Raw genomic sequence first — 25,761 nt, 5'->3', positions numbered from 1 at the left:
CCCCATTAGAATTTAATTTCTATTTCTTGATGGTGGTGTTTTACAAGAGTTAAAAAGAAGCTTTTGAACACTAAATCATACTGGAGGTGTGTGGGATCCCCTCACTTCCCCAAGGTCACACAAAGCTCAGCCATGGGCAGTTGAAGGATGAACTCCCTGGCTGGGCATGACTTGGATGTAAATGATCCCAAACTGTCACGTTGATTACTCCCCATTCTCCTGGATTCTCCTGCTCTCACTGTGGCATTCCCAGCAGGGAATGGGGCTCAGTGCCAGGGTTGCCCCCCTGCCCTGTTCACTCCCAGTTGGGATGGAAGGATGGGAACCCCCCAGTCTGGGGGTGCTGGGGCTGGAACAGCCCCTCCTGCCCCCCTGGAACAGCCCCTTCTGCCCTCAGTGGGATTGGGATGGCTCCCGCCACACCAAGGGCTTTGTCCACGCTGCACAATCAGAACCACAGAACAGTTTAGGAGGACATGGGGTAGTGATGAACAAGGTGATGGCTGGTCTGGATGACCTTAAAGGTCTTTTCCAACCTGGACAAGGCCATGATTGAGTGTCCCAAACCCCACCCTCAGAGCTTTGACCCAAGTGCTCACCCCACACCCCAGGAGTCACCCAGGCACTGCATTAATTAACCCTGAGGAGAATATAAAATAACTCAGCATCAGTCTGAGGCACAGCCCCCATCTGGCATGGCCTACCAGAACCAAACAGAACAGAAATAAAGCAAGAGAGAATAAAAAAAAAACAAATTAAAAAAAAAGGGGAGAAAAAAAAGGGAAGAAAAAAAGCAGGAAGAAAATCGATTAAACTTCAGAGTTCAGGGAGTGACATGTTTAATTGCTAATGTGGCTTTGGGATTATTCTTTTTTAAGGGTTTTTTACCAGCCCAGCTGGTGTCATTCTCTAATACCCAGCAAGCAGCAAACAGATTGTGGGAGATGAGTAAATAAATAAATAAATAAATAAATAAATAAATAAATAAATAAATAAATGCAGATCAAAGGAGTGAAAAAAACCCCAACCCTTCTCATAATTATTTTCCCCTTCTGTTTCCCAACTGGTCCTGAACATATTTCCTGCTGGGACTGACAAGGAACACTGTGAAATTCAGAATCACAGCTTTAAGAACCGAGTGGCACCAGATGAAACAGAAATGCTGGGCTTGAACAAGGGATGATGAAGAGGAAGGGGCTGAGCAGATTCAGTCCTGGGCAGGGGGAAGGGCTCCCTGATGGGGATGGAGCCCTCGGCCTCCCTGGACCTGCCCCAGGCCTGAACTTTAATACAGATTTTTTTCCAGTGGCCACATTATCACTGTGTGGGAAGGAGAACAAGAAATTTCCCTCTCATTCCGTCAGGAAAAATAGATAAAAATGAGCTCAAGACAGTAATTTCTCTTCTTCCAGGATGTAACTACCACATTACACTGGCGAGCTGGAGGAGGAGGAGGAACAACACAGGAGGAACCCGAAACTGCAGGTCCTGGCAGCACTTGCCACCCCCAAAACCATGGGCAGAGCCATGGCGATGTGCTGCAGGGCGGGCTTCCCCCAGGGGCCCAAGGAGAGTCCAAACACAGAGAAAACCAAGCAATAAAGAACCAGAAAACCAAGCAATAAAGAACCAGCACTTTGTCTGCAGAGGGAGCATCAGCCAAACATGAACACCAGGTTCCTGTTCCAGCCCTTCCCTGGGCCCCAGCACTGGCACCCCTGCATCAGCCAGCCCAGCAGGGCCTGGGCACCTCGCAGGGGAGGGAGAGGCAATTCCCTGGGGACATGAGAGGCAATTCCCCGGGGACATGAGAGGCAATTCCCCGGGGACACGAGAGGCAATTCTCAAGGGAAATGAGAGGGAATTCCCAGGGGACATGAGAGGGAATTTCCAGGGGACATGAGAGGGAATTCCCAAGGGGACATGAGAGGTAACTCCCAGGGGACATGAGAGGCAATTCCTAGGGGACATGAGAGGGAAGTCCCAAAGGAAATGAGAGGGAATTCCTAGGGGACATGAGAGGCAATTCCCAGGGGACATGAGAGGCAATTGCCAAGGGGACATGAGAGGCAACTCCTAGGGGACATGAGAGGGAAGTCCCAAAGGAAATGAGAGGGAATTCCCAGGGGACATGAGAGGCAATTCCCAGGGGACATGAGAGGCAATTGCCAAGGGAAATGCTCTTCACCACTGCACCCTCCCCTTCAGCCCTGCCACTGCAGGACAATCCCTCCTGGTCCCTGTGCTACTGCCTGACAGTGTCTGGAGGTGAAGGCAATGAAAGCCACCCCACGTGTCTCACCTGCACCCCTGCAATGCACAAATAACTGAATATAAACAGCAATAACCTGCTCTGTCCTGGCCTGGCACATTCCAAGCAGAATCAGTAGTTCATGTTGCAAACAGCATTCCTAAAACACATTCCTAAACCCCCCTGCTCCAGTTGCTCTCTCCCCAACACCCTCTCCAAGCATCCTTCCACCTTCCTGCTGGCTCTGACTGCCAGAAGTCTCTGCTAACAAAGCCACTACTGCTGGAAGCACATGTGGCTGGAGAGAAATTTAGACTCCCCTGCCTTTAACCTAGTGATTAGTCTCCTAAAACATCAACATTCTTGACTCCACCATGGGCTCACAGCTTCCCAAGACCCTAGCTCAGCCTCCTGCCTGCAGATGTCATCAGGGAATAGCCAGCTTTCAACTTCTGCACCCAATAAACCCACAGTCCTCCATAAGCGTTAATAAAAAATGGTTCCACACACCAGTTATCCCAAAAACACTGTTCTGAGCAGCATGGAAACACTCAGGGCGAGTTATTTTGAGAAGAAACTTCATAAACACACTTGAGAAGGAGGTTTGGGTTTTGTCATGCTGCAGTTCAGCTCCATTAGCCCTGAAGCACTTGGAAAGCTCCCCCTGTCCATAGAGCTGGGAGAGCTTCAAGCAGGACACGGCTCCTTCCTGGGGAGGCCACAGAAGGGGCTGGGTTTTTTCATGTTTTCCATTATAGGCTGGGCTTTTATGGATCACTCCACCACCACCAGCAGGCTCCAGCCAGGACACAAAGCTGCAGCAAGTACTATCCATCAGCTCTCGTTTCCCATCCTTCAGCTTCCAATCATCATCATCACAAAAATAAACAAACAAAGCCTAAGAGCTCATGCTGAAATACAACCCCTGTTTTCTTTTGGATACCGGATGTCTGGCTCCCAAAAGCCCTGTGGAGAAACGGGGAGAAATCTGGATTTATGGTTTTGGCTCATCCCACACCACATACACCTTTTTGCAAGTTATTTGCTGAGCTTACCCCATAAACCAGAGATGCCCACAAGAGCACAAAGGGGTTCAGCTGGCTCACAAGTATTTGGTTGCATAGTGATGACTTTGAACACTGAAATGCCCAAATCCCAGACCTTCACAAGCAGATGTGAACACCTGGAGAAGCTGCAGTGCTCAGAGGGCTCCAAGAGGGCCATGCTCAGAGGCCATGGCAGGATGCACATTTATCCAACAGCTTTCTCAGGAGGAAAAGGTGGTTCCTGCTGGGACATCCCACCCCACTCCTGGCCACCATGGCTGCTCATAGCCCTGGCCATGGGGCAGGAGCTGTCCTGCCCTCAGCTGCCCAGGGCTCTCCATCCTGGAGTACATTTGGTGAAGCCCCACATGCACAGAGCTGATGGGGTCAGAGCCAAGGGTGATGCTGGGTACCCCAGCCAGGAGCACTGCTGGGCAAAACACTCTCCCAAACCCACCAAAGGAAGGGAAAGCAACAGGCAGGAGCAGAAAATGCCTAATCCATGCCACACACACTGAGACGACTGAAACGTCCCTGCTCCTCATACTGAGACTGCTCCACACAGCAGAGCCAAGGACACTGATCCATGCCCCAAGGGCCTGGCTGCACAACCACTGTGATGAACCAATCCTGCAGCACCTAGGGCAGGACACCCTGTGAGGACAGGGCTCTCCAGCTGCTCCAGATGTGCCCTCCTAGGGATCACCCAGCCAAGGGCTTCCAAACAACACCAGAGGTGCAAGAACTCATTCATCTGGAAGCCAGCTCAGGAGATTTTGGGGACACACCTCCGCTTTCCTCACCACAGACCTACCTGTTTGTTGATAAAGATCAAACCCAGGTGGGCTGATCTGTGCTGCTCACAGGATCCTCTGGGGTGGAAAAGACCTTGGGGGTCAAGTGCAAGGTCGCAGCTCCCACGGGGAGCAGTCTGCCAGCTCTAGAGGACGTGCCCAGCCCCACAGTAGCCAACAGGACCCTGCCAGCAAGGGGATGGCTTCCCTGAGACCCTGACAGCACAGAGAGGAGCTTGGACACTCTGCAGGACCTAAAGTAGGTAAGGAACCCCCACTCCTCCTTCCCAAGGTCCAGATCCATCCCCACTCCTGACACAGGACGATTTATCAGCAAGTGTGCTGCCACTGCATATTGATTTCTACAGAAAGGCACATCCAACTGCTTCAAGTGGATATTCAAAATTGTTTTTTTTTAAAAAAAACACATCAGCTATCAAGGTAAAATCACTTAATTACACCTGTCAGGTGTTTCAGACTAATGTGATAATAATAGCAATATTCGTATCACAGAGCAAGGTTTGGAGCCTGCTGAGAAATTCATCTGACACTCAACTGCACGTAGCCGAAGTTCCAAATTACTCAAGAGCCCCTGAATGTTGCTGAACCCATTTTCCAGGGAGGCACAGGCCAGGAATCACTGAGCAGAGCCTGAGGAGAACCAGCATCCCCTCAGAGCTCAGCCAGCAGCATCAGCTGAGCCCTGCTCATTCCCACTCCTGAATATTCATTGTGCCCAAATGCAATATATCCTGAATATTAAACAACAGCTACTCAGAGCACGAATATCAATCCTCAGCAGAGCTGCTGGTTGTTTTGGGAACAGGGGAATGCCAGGGAGAGGGACAGCACTGCTCCTCCTCCATCTCTCACCCTGCATGGACTGCAAGGGTGCAGGAGCTGCAAGGACGCCCCCCACGCCAGGCAGGCACAGCCCACTCCACCCAGCCCTGCATCCCAGTGCTGCTGCTCAGCCTTCAGCTAGGGCTATGCCCTCCAAAACTGCTCCAAAAACCCAAATAAAAGAGAAAATGCAGCAGCTGTGAGCTCTGCAGAAATGCAGCCATTGATGCGGAGGGATGGAGACTCACACCCTCCACAGCCCCTGAGTGCAGGAGGGTCACCTGTAAGGGAGGGACAGACAGACAGGTCTGCACACAGGTAATGACAAACACAGGCACAGGATCCAAGCTGACTCCTCATTTAACAAGAACCTCATATGCAAACCATCCTCCTCCCTGCAGAGAGCCTGGACTCCAGCTCTGGGCTGCCATCTCCCAGGACACAAAGGCTGGGGATGGATCCTCCAGCCCCATCCCAAACACTGGGATTTTCACAGTTCTATGCTTTCATTTTCCAGTTCAAGCTGATCTTGAGATAGCAACATTGAAATCATCTTGGATGTGAATGTAGGTTTGGAAAAAGTGAGAGATTAATCAAAGCAGTTTTGCAGCTCTGCTGTCTCAATGTCCATAATAGCTTAGTTATTAATGAGGAAAACAAGGAAAACCCTCCCTAAAAAGAGGATTTCTAGGAAGCAAAGAAAATTATCAAAGATCCCAGTGCTCAATGCTGGCTCCTGGCCCCTGTGCCCTCCAAACAATCAATATTTAAGCAGGGATGAGGATGCACCTCTGGGTGTTCAGTGCCAGCTGAGGGACACGATGGGGATGAGAGCCCTGGGGTGGGGACCCTGGTGTGTGGTACAGTCCTCTGCTCAGGGAGGTCACTAGATACCAAACTAGCCCTGAGATAACACCAAAAACACCCAGAGCTGGGGAGGAGCTCATGGCTGAGCTGGGGGTCCCCAAAGTAGCACAGATGAGGGGATACGTGTCCCCTCCTGGGGTCCCCACAGCAGCACGGGGCTCCAACCTCCACCACCAACCCAGAGTGAGCCCTGGCTGGGGCTGCATCCCCTCTCTCCCCTCCTGGGAACAAAGCAGTTCTGACAGCACCCAAGCTGGCTCCTGCAGGGAACAGCCCTCATCTGCTGTGTGGGAGTCTCAGCAGTCACAACTGCAGCCCTTGTCCTCAGCTGACTCCTCCTGGTGTGAAGAAATGGAGGCATACACAGCAGAATTGCTCAGAGCCCATGGCAGTGCAGGAAATCATAAACCAGCAGAGCCTGGCTCACCCTGCACTGCTGGGACTCAATTCCAGGTGAGCAAATCACACGTGGGAGTGTGACTGAAGGTCCTCCTCAATTGTCTACCCCAGCACTCTCCTAAAAGCCTTGCAATCACTACCAGCATTCTGCATACTGCCAGCACAGGCTTTGTTAATTGTGGTGTCCCTCCCACAGCCCCACGGGAGGCAGTGCTGCTCTGACAGGTAACAGAGGATGGGATTCCACCTGGCTCGTGGCTCTCTCTTCAGCAGAGAGGATGTAAATGGTACAAAATACCACTCTTCCTTCTGCATATTTCCTGCCTGTCAATCTACAGCAGACTCAGCACCAGCAAAGGAAAAGCCTCCTCAGAGCTGGCCCTTCTCTGGCTCCTCAAAGGCAGAGAGCTCACAGAACAGCCACTGACAGCAGCCAGTAATTAATGCAAAATCCTTTCCTCAAATGCTCCTTCCAGCAGCAGCTGTGGATGGATGGAGGAGCTGGCTGGAGCTCTGCACCCAGAGCTGCTCTTGCTGTGTCCCAGTGTAACCCTAACCCTGCCAGGACCCAGGCACTGCACAGAGGATGCTAATTACAAGTTTCAAGCAATCTAAATTTATAATTGGCTGAGATTTCACTCAGCAGATAAAGCACTGCTGTCCTGGGCACTCGCTGTATCTAGATCAGGCCATTAGGTTTGCTCTTAATCTACACACAGTTTTAATTTCATCTTTAATGTCGACTTCTAGCTGGCAAGCTGAGCCAGCAGACGACTTTTGTCACTGGCTGTGCTCACCACCTGTACCCCTGCCAAGCCCACAGAGAGGGAAAAGGAGCAGGGACAGCCCCATGTGCCCAGGCTGCTCCCAGCCCTGCTCCCACAGCAGCAGTGTCAGCTCTGCCTGCAGGACTGGGGACCACAGAGCCACAGAACGGCACCTGCACCTGGAAACCCTGGGCATGAACCTGTCCAGGGAAAAAACAGAATGTCAGCACATCCATCCCTGTCATCCCAGCTGCAGAAACTCCTGGGCAGGGTCCAGCACTGCCCCATCCTGCCTGGGGTCCCTGCTTAAACCCAGAACACTCCTCACACTGGAATCAGCATTTACGGCATAAACAAATGGAGATGCACAAAATAAACCCATCACATGCATTAAAGGGATTAAAGATGGTTCCAAAAACATCTGGAGGTGTGTAATACAGTGTGCATGGATCAGTGCAGGGCATCCACAGGGAAGTCAGGCTGCTGGCACACACTGGAGGCTTCAGATGTGAAACCAGCTCGGAAGAAAGGGGAGCAGTGGGAGGAGGTTTCTCATTTACACACACCAGTCCAGTTTCAGGGACTCAGCTCTTCTAAAGAGACGAAAAAAGCTCCCCATCAAAGATTTCTGTGGAAAGTACAGCCCTTCTGACAACAGGAAGTTACTCACTTCAAAAACCCAATTTTCCATCAAAAACATCTAACTTGAAAGGCGTTCCCAGCTCACTCAAGATGCGGGATCAAAGCCAGGGATTAAGTGCATCGGCTCATTGCTGGTTGCCTGAGAGCACTGTGGGGCTCTGGGAGCAGCCCCCAAGCTCACCAGTGACGTCCTGAGGAGGGGACAGAGGGGCAGAACCCTGCCCTGGGCACAGGATGTGGGGCAGGCCCATGGCAGGAGCAGCTGCTCCTCTGGAACCCACAGACTGCCAGGCAGCAGCACCCTGGCAGCACATGTTTAAGGATTTCAAGCATTTCAGGTACTGGCAAGGATTTTCATCACTTCCAGGCAGCACAAGGTGGTCGGAGCTGAGACCGAGGCCACGGAAGGAGATGGCACAAGATGCCAAAACAAACACAGGCTCTGCTGGGAAAGCCTGGCATCAATTCTGAACAGCTTCTGCAGTGGAGGCAGAGTGTCAGGAAAAGAGACACCCAAAAGCAGCCCCACAGTGTGCAGCTAGAGGCAGGGATGTGCTGGAGGAGGAACCAGAAGCAGGACTCACACTGGGCTGTAGTCACCCTCACCCTGCTCCTCCTGCAGCTCCAGCCCTGCAGAGCCTCAGGAGCTGGGCAGGACCAAGCACAGGAAAAATGCATTTCAGCACAGGAGAGCTTCCCTCAACGTCCAGAACCACCTCAGACTCTTATTGAAAAGGGAAAAGAAGTGTTCTGGCAACCTGCTAGGCTTCCTCAGATGGATCTGCCTGGCTGGCACAGGCTGGATCAGGGAGGAATATTCCAGAGTTTTCATTTCTCTGCCCAGGTTTTATTGAATGCAAACATACATGGTCATTGCTCTCGAAGGTTTCCAATTTGCTAATTGAGACATTTCCTCATGGAAAAAGAATGTTCTGGACCACGGACAGGGCTGCTGGCGCAGCTCTGCACACCAGGGAAGCTTAGGTGAGGATGATGAGATGGGAGCTGGGCAGGCAAAGCCAGCCACCCCAGGCCCCATCTGGCTGCACTAACCCAAAGGCAAACCTGGTGGCTGAAATAGAAGGAACAAACACCCAGAACCTCTCCTCTCATCCCCTCCCATCCCATCCCTCATGCCATCAGGGGTGTTCAGTCACAGCACTGGGCAGCTCACAGCAGGTCCAGGAGGGTTTGGAGAAGGGAGGTGGGAAACCAGCCCAGGAAACTGGACATCTAGGAAGATTTCTTTCCAGGCACCAGCTTGTTTAAAAACAAGGAGGAAAAAAATAATCTGGTGCGCACAAAAATACCCAAGTGTTCTGCGCTTTTGCTGGCGCCCTGAAGTGTTCCTTCTGCCCTCAGAATACATGACAGCAGAGAGAGTGGTTTTGTTCTAAACATGAAGAGGTCAAAGATCCCAGAAAAGCACTTTGGGGCAGAATGAGCCTGGAACATGAAGGGAGAAAGGCCAGAGGAAGCAGCAGCTGAGAAGGGCGTGAGCAGGGTTCTAATGGGAACATGAGTGCTGCCACAGCCATGGCCTCAGCAGCATGACCTCAGCTGGGACCTGCTGCAGGTTCTTTTCATTTAAAAAAGGAATTAGACATGTTTGCAGGCTCATTCAGAATGCACAGGGGGCAGAGAGGGATTTCAAACTTCACATGGGTCAAACACCATCCATACCACATTCCCTGCAGCCTCAGTTCCCAGGTCAGGACTGAGTGTTCTGCAGGGATCCTCCGTCCCTCTGTCTGTGGGAACAAAGGACATTGGACAACTAAATCAATATGATTATGCAGAAGTTAGATTTAGTTTTAAATTTTAAGACCACTGTCTACATGATCACGCATTTTTTGGTTGGTGTTTTTATACTGTCTAAGTGTCTCACAGGAGCCTCATAGGTGTGATGATTGGTCGCTGTCTAGAACTTTATCCTTTACTTTTATTTTGGTATTTTGTTTTTTAGTTTCTTTCTTTTCTAACTTAGCACAACTTATGTTTCAGTAGCCTTGAAGAGCTCTAACAAGTCAGATAGGTTTCAAAAAAACACTCAAAACCAGCTTATCTAGTGCACTTGTTATAAACATTGGTCTAAACTAAGAAATATGCAGAAAAACAGCTAAATGCAGTTTTCTGGTGCATTCTATACAAATTATGGCTTGAATACATCATGTTTAGACACATGGATCCATCTGTGGCTCAGACACACCATGTTCAGACACATGGATCCATCTATGGCTCACATACATCATGTTTAGACACATGGATCCATCTATGCTCACATACATCATGTTCAGACACATGGATCCATCTGCCCTTACCTTGAGCTTCTCGAAGCGGTCGCTGAGCGAGGCCACTTGGTGGTCCCGGTGGCGGCCCACAAGCTTGCATAAGGCACAGATGAGCTGGTCGTCGGTCACACAGTACATGTTCACCTTCTCGTTGTCGTGCTCCAGGCACGCCAGCCCGCGGAAGTGCGCGTCAGGCACGGGCTCCACAAGGCGGTGGCTGGTGAAGGGTTTCTTGTTGGGGTGGGTGGCGCGCAGGCAGCGGTCGCAGTAGGACACCTCGCAGGTGATGCAGGTCTTGACGGCATCACGGGGGGGGTCCTGCTCACAGAACTGGCAGGGGATGCGCTCAGAGCCCGACATGGCGGGGCCGCGGCCGAGGGGCCGCTCGCGCCGGCTCTCACTCGGGGAGTTGGGGCCGCTCAGCGACGCCTTCTGGAAGCGGTCAATGATGTTCTGCAGGGTCACATTCCTCTTGAGCCCCTCCAGGCCTCGGTGGTTGAGGGAGATGACATAGCGGCACGTGGGGCACTGGAAGGCGGGGATGGGCTCGATGGAGTCGCCGGACGAGCAGCTGGACACCAGGACGCGGTGGGCACAGCTGAAGCACAGGCTGTGGGCACAGGGCAGCAGCAGGGGGTCCTCAAATAACTCCAGACAGATTGGGCAGGTCAATTCTGACTCCAGTGTTTCCATCTTTAGTGAACACAATTCTGATGCAGCATCAAAAAGCAGGGAAGGTGGTCAGGAACCTGCAGGGAGGGCAGAGCAGAGATGTGAGAACACAGTTGCACTACTGGGCTGCTCCCCTGCTCCTGCAGCTAGGGGTCAGACATGTCACCCCCAACACCCTGACACCCTCTGCACTCTGACACTCTCACCTCCAGCCCCTCAGGCTGGAGCTGTCCCAGCCCATATGGAGCAGTGCCTGGACAGGCAGCGGGGACAGGAGCCACATGGAGGGGACAGCAGAGGAGCAGGAGCTCCTCTGACAGCTTCCAGCCCAGCCAGGGCAGGACCTGGACCATAAGGCTGGAGACAAAACCAGAGAAAAACACATGATTTCATGTTTGTGTTGGTATGTGCTGCCAAGAGCAGGTGGGGCCGTGCTGGGTCCCATGCAGCAGGGCACAGAAAAAGCCCTGAACATCCCCTCCAGCAGCTCCAGGCCTGCTTCTGCTGAAGGGGAAAAAGCAAGTCAAGTTGTGGAAACTCTGAGCAGAGCAGCTCAGGAGCTCTTAACATCCCAACCCTCTCCCTGCTTTTCCTGGCCATCGCTTTTTGGAGCAGGGTGGGGAGGGCAGAGCAGTGAAATTACGGTCGGCAGAGTTCCACTGCTGGCTGTCCTCTGCTGCACTCCACAGCAGCCAGGGACGCCTAAATCAACTCCAGCTGCAGGCAAACAACACAAGCTGTATTTTTAGCTCCCTTCCCTTGCACGAGGCTGGAAAACAGCTCCCAGCAGGCGACTCAACCTGCTGCTCCCAGCTCAGGTTTGCAGAGCACCAGGAGCTGCACCCCAGTGCTGCCAGCCTCTGCCAGCATCTCAGCACGTGCCCAGCAGCCAGGCAGGAACACAGAACCACATCCAGGCTCTCCTCCCTCGTGTACAGTGCACAGGTGGTACCTGCTAGTGTCCTCAGCCACAGCAAGGCAGGCTCTGGGTGATGCCCTCAGGAACACCCTGATGGGGTGCACAGGCTCCTACTTGGGGAGAAGAGGAAAACATTCCCTGTGAGGGTGGGCAGGGCCTGGCAGAGACTACCCAGAGAAGCTGGGGCTGCCCCTGGATCCCTGGAAGTGTCCAAGGCCAGGCTGGACAGGGTTTGGAGCAGCCTGGGGCATGGAAGGTATTCCTGCCATGGCAGGGGATTGGAACTGGATCAGCTTTAAGGTCCTTCCAACCCAAACCAGCCTGGAATTCTATAAAAAAGGCTGTAACCAAAGTGTAGGGGGATGACCCAGCAGCAGGGGAGGGTCTGGCTGCTGCCAGCCCCTGCAGACGGCAAACTGCACAGGTGCCACCCTGTGTGTGGGAACTGCCCACCCCCACCCCACTGAACTCATAATTTCCATCACCCCAACCCCACTGCACCATCTCCTCTCCATTGTCTGAAATGGGATTTGCAAGTGCCTGGAGGAAACCCTGAGCTCTCCCTGCACCAGCTCAAGGGGTTTAGAAAATAAATCCATTGGGTATTTGGATACGTTCATGCTGCAGCAGCTCTTGTTGGCCAAATGCAGCCTTGCACGCGCACACACACACACACACACACATTTAAAATTATTCTTCTTTTCCCCAAGAGAGACATGGAGCAGCTGCTGGATCCAAACAGCAGAGGAGCATGAGGGCTCCCAGCAGCTCCCTCTGCACAGCCCAGGGAGGGTTTCTGGAGCCCTGGAGCTTCTGCAGCCATGGGAAAGCAGCAGGAGGAAGCTCCTGGCATCGTGCCTGGCTCCCCAGGCTCCCCATGCTGCAGGGCTGGCAGGATGAGGAGTTCCACTGCACCCCTAGTGCTCCAGGGACCTACCTCTGGCACTTGGGCTGGCAAAGCTCCCACCCTGGTCCCTCTCTGTGCCAGACACAGGGGCTGCCTGGTCCTATGAGCCCCACAGCCCTTGCACTAGCCCAGCTGGGGGGACACAGCACCTCCTGCCTCCCCACATCATCCATGGACTCTCTCCAGCCATCAAACACAAAGATTAAAAAAAGCAAGGACAAGAACAGGATTTGTTTCATAGCCTGACTGGGAAAAGAAATTTAAAACTCAGGATTGGTGTGAGGGGCTCCCCAGCTGTCCCCTGGAGCAACATCCCACATTCCCACAAGCTCCCACATCCAACAATGCAAAACGTCTGAACAGCCTCTGGTTTATTACTGAGGGACATTTGTACATTAACCTTGTTTTCCTTGCTGGGACAACATCTTTTACCTGTGACAGACCCAGGAGGAGCCTCAGGCTGGGACAGCAGCCCCTCGGAGGGAGGGGATGCTCTAAGATGCTGCACCTGGCAAAGCAGCCCTGCTGCCATCAGAGCCTTTCATGCCTCTCACTTTGATGTTCTCTTTGATGTCCAGGACTGACACAGCACAAGGAATAGCTGATTAGATTAAAATCTGCTTTCTTTAGAGTCATTAACTCCCTAAATACAAAAGTTATAAAATACTAACACTGTCTACAGACAGCCCCGTGTCACTCATGCCCTGGGGCCAGTGGCCCTGTCCATGCTGGTCTGTAATAACAATGACAGCAGCAGCAGGTCAGCAGCACATGACACCCAACCAAACATTCTTCTGTGCTGATCTGAGCTTTGCCCAAAACCGAGGGAAAAGAGAGGATGAGGGGGGAAAAATCGATGACTAACAACCCAGAAGAGGCAGGGAAGGGCAGCAGAGCCCAGGGAGGGCAGAGCTGAGAGTGATGCAGGGCCAGGGCCAGGTCCTCTGGGACACACTGATCACTGCTTTCACTTCCAGCCCTTCCAAATCCTGTGTACCAGCCTGGAGCATGGGGACGGTGCGAGGTGAGTTACACCAAGGGTATTTTCCACACCAACTGTGATTATTTATTTCCTCTCCCTCTTTTTATCCCTCTTTTTTTTTTCCTTTCCCCTCCTCCCCAAAAAAGCTCCAGTGGAGACTGCCCAGGCCCTTCCAAGAATGAGGCTTTAGAAGAGCTATGCTGCTCCACCCGTGCACTAACAAAAAAAGTAATAAAATATGGCAACCCTTTCCTTAATTGGCTCAGTGACAGCAGGATACAGAATCTGGGCAGCAGTTGTCTCTGTGCTTTTTGTTGTCCTCGGGAAAATGAGTTCAGAAGGGGCTTGGTGTGGAGGGAGGACAGAACAGCCTGTGCAGTGCAGCAGCCACATCTCGTTCACCTAACTCCTGAGGAGCCAGCGCAGCCCCCACGCTGCAGGGACCCATTCTGCAACTCCAGGGGGACAGGTCCCCCCTCTCAGCTCTGCCTTCCCAACCAACACCCCTGAACCTGCCCCTGGATGGGCCTGTCCAGGACAAACGGGGTCCTGGAGGGAGCACAGCCCCAGCTGTGCCACCATCATCGTCATCATCAGCTTCTGACCCAAGGAGGGCACCTCAGGGACAGGGGAGGCTCCCCCAGCCAATTCACATCCACCCTTACCTATTTTTTCTATTTTTTTTCCCATCAGCTGTGCATATTTAACACCAAATGTGAAGCTCAAAGCTGCAGCCAGCACAGAGCACCCCCTTGGCCACATCATTGCCTCCACTCCTCCCTCCCAGCACACCTGAACACTTCAAACACAATTTGGCCTTTCCTCCCACTGCAATAACTCCACAAATTTGTCTGAGGCTTTCTGAAAATTCCAGTGATCCCTCTCCCAGCTGCCCACCCCAACCACTTTATTGCCATGCCAGAAAAAGAACACTGTCTGCTGCAGTTCAACTGGAATCCCCCATAAAAGCCAGTGCTGCTGTCCTTAATCCATCAAACTGAAACAGCATTTCCATACCAGCTTTAATTATTTTCCCAGCCAATTTGCTTGGTGCTAAAGCAAGGCTGCTCCACAAAATTTCCACTGCTCTCCCTGCATCTCTGAAATTAAGGGCAGAGCCAGGAGGCTGCATTCCTTTCAGTGAGACCCCCTGTGTGCTGGCAGCTCAGCTACCTCATTCTTAAACCCTCCAGAGGAGTCACCAGAGCCCAGCAGGCACGGGCCATTTGTGCTCCTTAACTCCTCCACTTGCACAGCACTTCATTCCCTCTGGGAATTTCACCTCACACTGCCTTCACCGATGGGACGAGACCATTCTGCTCCATCACAAAATCCCCTCACTCCTGAATGTCTCCTGTCACCTCCAAGGTTGGGAAGGGCTGTCCTGGGGTTCCTGCACGGGAAAAGGATGTTCCAGCTAAAGCCTCCAAGGTCTGCATCTCACTCACCTCCCTGATGTCAGAAAGGCAAGCACCAAACAAAGACCCTTCGTTTGTTTGATATCCTGGTACAAGGGAAGGTTTTGCCTCTTTCCTACAAGCAGTGCCCAGGAGAGTGACAGCCCCTGGAGTGTTCCCACAGGACCTCAGCTCAGCACTGCACACCAAGGGCTCCAGGGGATGTGGTGTTTGGAGCCCCTGAGCTGCAGGGTGGATCAGGAAGGCATTCCCTGCAGCTTGCTCCGGCAGCCATGGGGGGGATTCTGACATGGTGGGGGGGAATTTGTGCCATGTGGATTCCCCATCAACTGAAGGGGTTTGGATCCTCTGGGACATGATGGGCAATTCCCACTGGTACCACGTGGGAACCTCCCCCTGCCATCTCCCACCGTGGCCTGAGGGCAGACAGGATACAGAAGGCTCAGGGCACTCTCCAGCCCCTCTGCATGGCAGGTCCCTGGAGCACAGCACAGCTAGAGTAATTTCACGATTGCACATCCGGGTGTCAGCAACTGTCTTGGGTTACAACAGAGTGTGATAAAAGGTATCTATTCTATCACCATCTGTTGAGGGTGGGGGCAGTGATCCTTATCTCCGTGGGAGATATTCTGCAAATGGGCCATCCATTGGAACCAGCTGGGGCAGTGTTCTTTATCTTTTCACAACCCATCCTTCCTCCAGTGAGTCATTTTCTGCTAATGGCCATTGAGTCCCACTGTGTGACTGATAAAATTACTGCATCCCATTGGGAGTTGCTCCAGCCAGGGGGAAGAGCCCAACATTTCTTACCAAGATAAAAACAGAGGTTTTGGGACACTAAGGGAGCCCCTTTCTCCACTGGACTCTAGAGGGAAACTGGATTTCTCCACATCACCACTGGACCTCTGGAGGGAAACTGCACCTTCTGCAGGAGCACTGCTCCAACTGAATCACATCTGTCACTGCAGGAGGATGCAGCCACCATTGAATGGGGCTGCTGCCAACACCCTGCCTGACAGGGTGTCAGGTTGTACCCTGACTTTGTCAGGGTTTGGAGTTTGTTTCTTTGTAGTACTGTATTTCTATTTTAATTTCCCTAGTAAAGAACTGTTATTCCTAATTCCCATATCTTTGCCTGAGAGCCCCTTGATTTCAAAATTATAATAATTTGGAGGGAGGGGATTTACATTCTCCATTTCAAAGAGAAGCTCCTGCCTTTCTCAGCAGACACCTGTCCTCCAAACTAAAACAGCAACTTTTTGTTCTTTGTCCATATATAAGCTGCACCTGATTATAGGCCGCAATTCTGGGTTCAGACCAAAATTTAAGTCAAAATGGTGCGGCTTATAACTGTGAAATTACTGTACTTCCAGTTCCTGGGAAGGACAGCAGCTCCCAAGGTCCCCAGCACTTCCCTCTCTAATCCATGAAACCTGGGCTGCAGCAGCCAGCCACAGGCTCTGTCAGGTCACAGCCCACGGCAACCCTCCTCCCCACACACTGCATATGTATGTCTGTCTGTCCATCCGTCCATCCATCCCACAGTTACTGTCTCTGTGCCAGCAGCTGCCCCCACAGCTCAGAGGCTAAAGCTGGGGGTCACAGTGACAGTGAGGGCTGCCAGGGGGCCATGGCACTGCCAGGGATAGCTGCAGGCATTCCTGTGGTGTAGCAGGAGCAGACCCAGCTTCCCCAAGCCATGGCAGATGTGTGCCCCCCTTCCAGGCTGGCCCTTGAGAAAAGCAGCTGGGGACTGAGCATGCCACCAAACTGGCACATCCAGCACTCACACAGCCCTGCCAGCCCCCTGCAAATCGTCCCTCCCTTCCTGCCACAGGGTTCCAGGTGTCACCAGCCCCCCCTTACCTGTCCTGCAGCTCGGTGCTCTCCTGCCCCCTGCTCTGCCAGCCTCTCCAGCTGACGTTGCACGAGCAGAACCAGCCCTCATGTCTGCGCCAGCAGCTCCTGAGGACAGCTCTGCTCCCAGATGGCTCCTGCCAGACCACACGCGGCAGCAGCCTTCTATGTGAGCCTTCCTCCAGGCACACCCTGTGGCTCTGCATCCTTCCCCTCTTCCTCAGCCAGCGCCTGCACTGCAGCCCCATCCCCAGCACAGCCACCAGCCCCTGGCCCAGCCAGCACCAGGAAGGGCAGGGCTGATGGCAGCTGGTGCTCTGGAATGACCTTTGGGCCCCAGAGCGGGCCATGGCTCCTATCCCCCAGCTGGACACTGCAGAGATCATCCAGCTCTGCACAGAGACAGATCTGTGTGCTGAGGAGGAGCGAGCTGCAAGGAAAACCCCTTGGTCTCTCCAGAGGCTGCAGCAGCAGCAGCCAGCCCCTGTGCAGTTCCTGTGCTCACAGCCCCAGTGCTGTACTGGGGGTACATCCTTCAGGCTCTGCACCCCAGTTATTCCCACCCAGGCATCCCCACCGTGATACCCCCCCAACCTGCTTTGGGCATCACCCTTTGCCCACCTGGGCCACGCTGCGAAGGGAGAAAACTGAACGGGGTCAAGGGAGCACAAAGGGCTCCGGAGGGGATGGGAGCTGCTGTCTCTGTCCCATCCCTGGAGGCTCAGGGTGCCATCAGGAGTGTCCTGATGGAGCTCAAATATGTGTCCCGATGGAGCACAAGTGCTCCAGCACCACACCAGCCCCCAGCCCTCGGGGACACACTGCCCATGCCATGGCTCCAGCCCCATTGTGCAGCAAGGTGCAGAGCCTGGCCTCATGCTGGCAGTGCTGTGGAGGCAGCCCTCAGCCCTGTCCTTTTCACTGTCCCGACCCAGCGCCTTCTCCAGTCTCCACGGGACACTTCCCACAGACCCCAGCGAGCTGGGAAATGCAAGGACCATTGTGCTGCTCTATGCAAGGTTAAATTTATCTGTACAGCTTCTTGGGCTGCATTCCTGGGAGGCTGGAAGGATAAACAAGACTTCCTGCAGGAACTGGAGACAATGGGGGGATAATTAGTGCTAATGCCAGTGCAGAAACAAAAGCAGGTAGCAGATATTTTGGACTTTTACGAACTCCTCCCCCCCTCCAGTGCTCAGAAAGGGACATTCAGACTGGTGTAACTGGGTGTAACTGGGCTCCGGGGCCAGCTCTAAGACATTAGTGATTTAAAAGGAGGGAAGCTGCTGCTGCCAAGGGTTCAGCCTGGGGCTTCACCATTCCAGAGTTCACCATTCCAGGCTTCACCATTCCAGGGCTTCACCATCCCAGAGGCTTCACCATTCCAGGGGTTCCAGGCACACGAGGACAAGTCTTGGGGACACGTTTGTCCCAGAGCCAGCCCAGCTCGGGGCTGTGAGGCCCATTCACAGAGGGTCCCAGCAGAGGAGGTTCGGAGATGGAGCTCGCACTGTGCCCCAGCACAGCTCAGCCTAGCTCAGCCCATCACAGCCCGGCCCAACCCAACCCAGCAAAACCCAGCCCAGCACTGCTCCATATCAGCCTCGAGCACACCCAGGGAGAGCTCCCAGACTGCTGCAGGACGGGACCCTGTGTCCCAAAGGGATCCCTTGTCCCAAAGGGATCCCTTGTCCCAAAGGGACCCCGTGTCCCACCGGGACGGGACCCCCCTGCCTCTTTCCGCAGCCAGCCAGAGATCTACTCTCCCTGCAGTTTCCTCCTCTTCATCCCACAGAAAGTACAACTAGGGTTGTTTTCAAACCACATCAATTTTTAATCCTTTCTCCCACCCCAGTCCCTTGGGAGTGCTCCGTACAGCAGCCAGATTTCCCAGTGCCCCTCCGGGTGCTGCAGAACGACAGAGAGACCCTGGACACTTTTCCAGGTCATTTAAAGCCTTTCATAACAAAAAGCTCCCGCGCCCCGAGGTGACTCAAAGCCATTAGCATCTCTTTGGGGAGGCCTCTCCGCTGCTGCACAGGAACACTTTTGCCCATCATCTTAAAATAAAGTACATCTATGAACAAAACAGCACCAATTCCCCCGGCTCAGACTCCCCCTGCAATATCTCCTGCCCAGAGGCTGGGTCTCCGGAGAGAGGAGGAGGCTCCAGCATACAGAAGGGCAGGAATGGCAGAGCCACTGGCAGTCCCCATGTCCCTGCTCTGCTCTGAATTTACCCACAGCGGTGTCCTTCACACTTTCTGAAGCACATCAAAGGATGCTCCACCAGCAGTGCCTCCCTGCATCCTCCGGGACCAGCCCCAAGCTCACTCTCCAGGCACCCAGGAGGGCTTTCTTGAGCCAAGGGCACCAGTACCGCCTCTGCAGGACATGGATTCCCACGGCTCATGCCAGGATGGGGACTGATTAACTGTTGAAGGCAGCCCGGAGCTCACAGAGCCAGGGAGAACCGTGCAGCTCACCCCATCACCCCACAGATCAGCCTGGGACATTCACCCCATGGATCAGCCTGGGGCAGTGCACCAGGAACAGCCCTGAACCCAGCCCAGCACACGAAACCAAGTTCCACCATCCCCTGGAGGATTTGGACCGGGCTGGCTGCCTCCCTCACCCCACTCTGGCCAGCTGGGCTCCACCACACTGACTCTCTCCAAAGCTCTCCTCCCTGCTCCGAGGGGCAGCCAAGGTAATTTTGGCGGCGTGCAGGAGCTGTGGATGCGCCTGCCATCCTTCCCAGCTCTGCTCAGCTGCAGCTCAGGAAATGAAGCAGGTAACTACAAAGGTAATTTCCTCCTGCCATCCCTGCTCCCTCCCTGTGGGCTGCCGGAGGGAGGCAGAGGCACAGACAGTACCTGCTCTCACACACAGATAAGTTCTTTAATGATCTGAAAAGAACCCAAAACGTTCCGAATTTTGCATTTGTCACGATCACAGAGGATTCCAGAGCCTCCCTAGGGGTTTGACACACCAAGAGCACCTGACACTCCTGAAGCTGCAGCTCCACAGACAGGCAAAGCTCACACTCTGAGGAATGACAAATTCCTGAGGTGCTGGAGGGAGCAACAGTGCTGCAGGGTCACTCCAGGACTGACCACAACAGTGGCCAGAGGCATGAGAAGGTACTGACAGGAGCAAGAGAGTTTAAAAAAATCCCATCTTTAGAAAACGAATAGTGTTATGTGTATAGATATGTATTCAGTCTGACAGGCCCATGGGGTCCCTCATCCAAATGCTGGAACACTTAGCAGCACCACAGGCAGCAGTGCCACCATCACAGTGTCATGCTGGGACTGCATGGCATCAGCAGCACGGCAGTGTGGGTGGCAGACTGAGCCTGAGCAACCAGCCAAACCCAACCTAAACCCCAGCCTAAACCCCAGGCTGCTCCTTAGAGAAGTGTTGAGCCAGATCACCCCGAGCTCAAAGGCTGGTGCTACTGCCCCAGCCCTGCTCTGGGTTATTGAGCATCCCTGAGACTCCCCTTCCCTGCCCCACTGCATTCAGTCCCCTTACACAGCCAGGCTTGTGGGGTTCTTTGAGGATCATCCACACAATGCATTTAAGCTGCTCCGTGTCTCTCTGAAAAACAAAGCTGATTTACTCCTCAGTATCACTGTTGTGCTGTCAAGGGATGCCGTGGGGTGCCCCTTGGAGTGCTGATGTGTTCCCACCTCCCCTGTGCTCCCAGAACTCCACTCCAGCCAGCCCTCTGCCTCCTGCCTGAGCGTAATTCTTCCCCTTCAGCCAACCAACTCAAAATTGGGTTTGTGTATTAAAGCAAAATTTAATTTCTAGGCCATTACCCCAACGTGATCTACTTCCTGCATCTGCAAAATGAGAAATAGAGAGGCTGAGCAATTAATTTCCCTCTTAGACAGGAATCTCAGTTACAAACAACAACACTGACATTCTGCAGAGGCATGGAGCCCTTTCATTTTGGAATCCCACAGAAAGTGAGGGGACCCCAATGCAGTGGGCACACAGACCTGCAGTGTGTGTTCATGCATGGATGCAGCAGAGTCCCTTGGATCTGCCCTCAGAGCCTCAGTGATGCATCAAGTTCCCATTCATTTCTCACACTGGCTTTTCACAAGCCTGTGGGTTTTCCCTCTCCCCCTCTAGCAGAGTTGCCAGAGTGAGATCTATAAAATACAGTTTTGAGACCTGAGAGCTTGCAGCACCCAACTGCAACATTTGTAAAAAAAAAATACCAGAAAAATCAAAAAACTCCAAGTCCTCCAAACAAACAAAAGCTCCACACAACTCTCCCTCCCCTCTCTCCCACTTCCCTTCAGTCACTCTACTCTTTTGAGAGTAAAGAACCCAGAAGCAGTTTCAGCCACTCAGTGTCAGCAGCATCCCCATTCATCCCCAGGCTGCTCTGGCTAAGATTCCATCCCAGCCGGATCCCACCCGCACCCTTTTCCTGTCCAGGGGCAGAAATCCCACGGGAAATGCCCAAAAGGAAGCAAACCAGATGGCACCACCCAGACCTGGCAGCAGTGCTGGGCTCCTCCCTGGGACCTCCCAGCTCCAACAACAGCTTCCACCAGAACCACAAGGAGCCTTTCCCACTTGGATTTCAAAGACTCCCGCGCTTCAGCTGAGTCCAAAATGCTCCAGGGCAGCCCTGGCTGAGGTTGGAGCAGACACAGAACACACCTGGGCTTTGCCACTCACCTGGGCAATGGGGACCCCAGTGTCCCCTCCCCAGTGCTGGCTCTGGGAGCAGCCACTGGTGCGGCACCAGGGCACATTTGAGACAGCCCACAGGCCCTGTGAGCAGACACACACAGAATAAAGGGACATCATACAGGGGAGGGAAATGGGGACAGGGACATTATGTTTAGGTTGGACACCAGGACATGCTTTTTCACCCAGCAGGTGACTTAACACTGGGACAGGCCCCCCAGGGAAGTGGGGTAACAGGAGCACTGAAACACAGGAACTCCACCAGCAGAGATGTCCCCTGCCCTTCTGGCACCCAGGGCACTTCGGGGCTGCTGGCTGGGGGAGCAAGCCAAGCCCACATGTGACATGTGGACAGTGAGCTGAGTGGAGGCTGGCTGGCACCACAGAACTGAGACTGCATGAAAAGGAGATAAAGAGTCCAGCCTGACCCCTCCATCAGCATCCCAGGTTTTTGTCACCCAGCCCCATTCCCACACTGGAGGACCTGTCCTCAGGGCCAGCTACCCACTCCTGTTCTTGCTGTGTTGAGGGGCATTAGTGGGGGCTGCCCTCCCCACAGCAGTGAGCTGGGAGCCCCACAAAACAAGACAAGGGTGCCCCCAGGTTGGCCCCAGGACAGGGATGGATTGCCAGCGAGCACAATTGGCTGTTTCCTGAGAAAGTGCAGCACATCCAAAGGCACAAAAAGCGCAATTCTGCCACTGGCCACGCTCCCTGGGCCAGGGGCTGGACAAAGACAGGGGAAGGGTAGACGCTGAACCACATCCCGCCCTGCTGGCAGTGCCCCATCACTGGCACCCCAAAAGCCGGGGTTGCAGCGTGCCAGGCTCTGCCCCAGGTCCTGCCAAGGCTGGCACAGCCACAGCTCTGGGCTCAGCCCCTCCCTGCCACGGATGGAGCAGCTCTGGGGTCGCTGGCACCGAGGTCCAGCCCGATGTCTGCAGTGTGGAGGGACACACACAGGCGCCAGGATCCCAGGGGTGATTGAGCCCCCACCCTGGCACAGCACAAGGCTCCTTTCAGAGCCACACAGACATACCATTCTCCTGCTGGTGACCTCCCAGCCCCGGCATTTTTGGAAGCCAGGCTCTGCAGCAGCTGAGGCCGGTCAGCAGCACCCCACGAGTGTGAGAGGCTGCCAGGGCTGCCCCCACAGACAGACACTCACTGGGCTGCAACACACACTCCATTTCCAGGTAAACAAGACTGAAAACAACAGCACAGGCTCCAGCCTCCTCCGGGCTTTGTCCCTCTGCAGGACAGAGCTCAGGGGAGCAGCCACACACCTTCTCACCCCCACCAGCCTCAGAGGCGCTCCAGGGGCTAAGGGGGTTTGTTACAGGAATTGTTTGTCATCGGCAGCAGCAACTCCTTCCAGAGGAACAAATAATCACACTGCTCACCAGCCTCGTTTAATGAAGCAGCTGTGCAGCCTGCAGAGACAGCTCCAGCATCTCTGATGGGACAGCCTCGGTCCCTCAGTGAGCAGCCTTGGGGATGCACCAACCCCCCCAAAGCCAGGGACTGACCCAAGGGCTAAAAGGTTCAAAGCCCCCTCCCCAGTACAGACACCCCAACCAACAGCTCAGAAACCTGCAGAGAGCCCAGGGGAGTCACTGCAAGGGTTTGGAAACATCTATCCATCCCCAGAGGGGATGGAGCAGGGGACAACATAATCCTGGCTTTAACATTGAGTCATTTGTGAATCTGCACAGTCCCAGGCTGATCCCATCCCTCACAAACACACATACACCCCCTGAGCCATGCCTTACCTCGGAGACCAGCACAGCTCAGCCCGTGCACGCTTTGCAAGGCAGGGATTTATCACCCACTGCAGCTCCATTTCTTTTGCAAAGCAGCATTTCCAGAGCAGGCAGGACGTGGGCTGTGCACAGGCACGGCCTCCCAGCCGCCATGCAAGGCTGTGCAGGGCACAGCCCCAGCTCGGATGGCAGCACAGGCACACCCCGGGCTCTGTAGCCACCTGCCTGAGCCCAGACAGCCGCTGCTGTCCTTGGCACCAGCTCATCCTTCCTCCTTGCACTGCTATCGCACTTACTGTGTTTTCCCAGGAGCATCCTCAGGGAACATCCCCTCGGTGCAAGAGCATTCCAGCACTGCTGCTCGGGCCAGCCTCCCTCCTGCCCTCCCTCCGTGCTGTGGCCAGCTTTACTAGCCCTTGGTCAGGGGTACAAGCCAAGCACGGAGCCTCGAGCGTGCTCCTGGACGGTGAAACACAGCAGCAAGCCCAGCCCAGAGCCCATGGCAGCCACGGGAGCCCTGAGGAGCCCCTCCAGCCCAGCCCGAGGGTCACTGTCCGCTGCGGCCGGGGGCACGGCAGGAAGGCCACCGCTGGCCACATCGGAAGGGTCCAGGAGCAGCTCGAGCCCGCTCTGAAGCCCCGCTGACAGCCCCACAGCTCGGTGGCACCTCCCGGATTTGCCAGACACTGCCCGCCGATGCCCGCCTGCAGCCCGGGAGCCAACAGCGCCCTGCGCTCGCCAGGCACCGCTGGCAGCTCCCACCCGGCTGCGGCAGCTCCTCCGGCAGAGCCGGTCTCCTTGAAGCCGCCTTCGACAACAAAAGCGGAGCCGAAACCTCCGGGCTGGCTGGGGAGACCTGGGCGACTGCCAGGAAGGGCAGGAGCCATTAACGCCGGCGTGTCCGGACTTGAGGCAATGACGGAGCAGGCAGAGCTATCTGCCCGCTCCACAAACTCCGCACTCCGCTGGCCACCGCGGCCTCACCGCGCTCCAGCTCCGCCAGCTGCGCACACAGGGGCAATAAACCTGCGGGCGCGATGTTTTTTGAGGCAAATCACGAAAATAAAGCGCGAGAACGAGGTGTCAGACGGGCACGTTTCCCAGCAGCTCCACGGATCCTCGGCGCAAGCAAACGCACTCCGCTGCCAGCCCGGCAGGGACCCCTAAAGCGAGGGCAGCACCCCGGAATGTGCCGGTGCCCGGGGGCAGCGCTGCAACCCCCACGCGTGGCCGTGTCCCTCCTCTGCCGCTCCCGAAGCGCTGGTCACGGAGCTACCATTAATTCCCATTAACTCCCATGGCCCTGGAGTTCACCGATTCCACCGCGCCGGGGAAGGGGTGCGGGGGGCCCAGGAGCACCGGAGCAGCACCAGCCCCGCACCGGCTCTGCGGCACCGCGAACCCAACCCGGCACCGCGAACCGCCGGGAGCGGCAGGATACGGGGAGGATACGGCACTCCGCCCTGCCAAACCCGGGACGAGGGGATGAGGAGCGGGTCGCAGGATCCCCAAAGCCGCGAGCGGGGAGCCGGGAGTTCGCACCCGCTCCGCTCCGCCGCTCCCAGCACGGCTGCCGCCGAACCGAGGCACCGGGAAGGCCGTGGGCAGCCCCGGGCGCGGACAGGCCACCCGGTGTCCCCGCCAAGCGGCGGGAGGTGCCGGAGCGGGCTGGCAGACGCGCTCGGCGGCCGGGAGCGGGGGGAGCCGGTAGCGGCCCCGGGAAGGGCGGCAGCCCCCCGCCCCGGCACTTGCTGCAAACCCGCGGGAAGGGCCGCGCCGGGACCGGTTCGGTGCTTCCTCCCTTCCGCCCCGGTACCCACCGGTGGGCCGCGGCACTCCCTCCCGGACTGCCGCCTCCCGCCCCACTGCCGGTGCGCACCCGCGGGAGCCCCCCCGGCCCGGCCCGGCCCGGCCCGGTGCCCCGCCCGCCCCGCTCTCGCTGCCGGTGCCGGTACGTACCGGCGGCCCGCGGGAGCCTCCCCGCCGCTGCCCGGGCATCTTGGAGGCGCGGGCACACGGCGGCGGCGGCGCGCGCGGGGCGGGCGGGGCGGGGCGGGGCCGCGGGCGAGCACCGGGCCCGCCCCTCGGCCCTGGCCCCGCCCCGCCGCAGGTGAGGGACCGGGACAGCGGGACCGGGGACAGCGGGAACGGGGACAGTGTGTCTGTGTGTGTCCTATGGGACCTGGGACAGCGGGACAGGGGACAGCGGGACTGGGGACAGCGGGACCGGGGACAGCGGGATTGGGGACAGCGGGATTGGGGACAGGGTGTGTGTGTGTGTCCTATGGGACTGAGGACAGCGTGTGTGTGTATCCTATGGGATCGGGGACCCAGTGTGTGTGCCATGGGATCGGTGAAACTCTGTTCCTATGGGAGAGAGGCAGTGTGTGTCCCTATCAGATGTGGGGAACTGTGTGTCCATGAGTTCATGGTGACTTGGTACCTTGACAGCGGGTCTTTCAACGCATTAATTTTTTTCAAAGTGAAAATGAATTAAATGGGGTTTTCACCACCCGGTTCAGCATCACAAAGGGACATCCCAGTGCTCTCCATATAGTAAACCAGCTCTGGGTGAGGTTGGATTTTTACATGCAAAGTGCACATGTATGTGTATCCACAGCAATAAC

At 55.2% G+C, this 25,761-nt stretch overlaps 1 protein-coding gene across 3 annotated transcripts in view; it reads right to left on the bottom strand.

The window, feature by feature from the left end:
- The window catches only part of MID2 (midline 2), a 53,382-nt gene extending 28,213 nt beyond the window's left edge, over window positions 1–25,169 (bottom strand). The window contains exons 1-2 of one of the 3 annotated variants that reach the window (XM_033072323.1): window positions 25,094–25,169; window positions 9,931–10,649 (exon numbers count right to left, since the gene is read on the bottom strand). In XM_033072323.1, the coding sequence (XP_032928214.1) occupies window positions 9,931–10,593 (663 nt within the window). In that variant the 5' untranslated portion in view covers window positions 10,594–10,649; window positions 25,094–25,169. Of the gene's footprint in view, window positions 1–9,930; window positions 10,650–23,143; window positions 23,382–23,430; window positions 23,524–25,093 lie in introns of those variants that run through there. The other 2 variants (XM_033072324.2, XM_033072325.2) reach the window with 2 other exon arrangements.
- Between the last annotated feature and the right edge of the window lie 592 nt (window positions 25,170–25,761).

This window comes from Catharus ustulatus, chromosome 14, assembly GCF_009819885.2.
Source record: "Catharus ustulatus isolate bCatUst1 chromosome 14, bCatUst1.pri.v2, whole genome shotgun sequence".
Lineage (NCBI taxonomy): Eukaryota > Metazoa > Chordata > Aves > Passeriformes > Turdidae > Catharus > Catharus ustulatus.
Note: the sequence above shows the minus strand (reverse complement) of the source record. Positions and strands in the feature narration are given on the sequence as shown.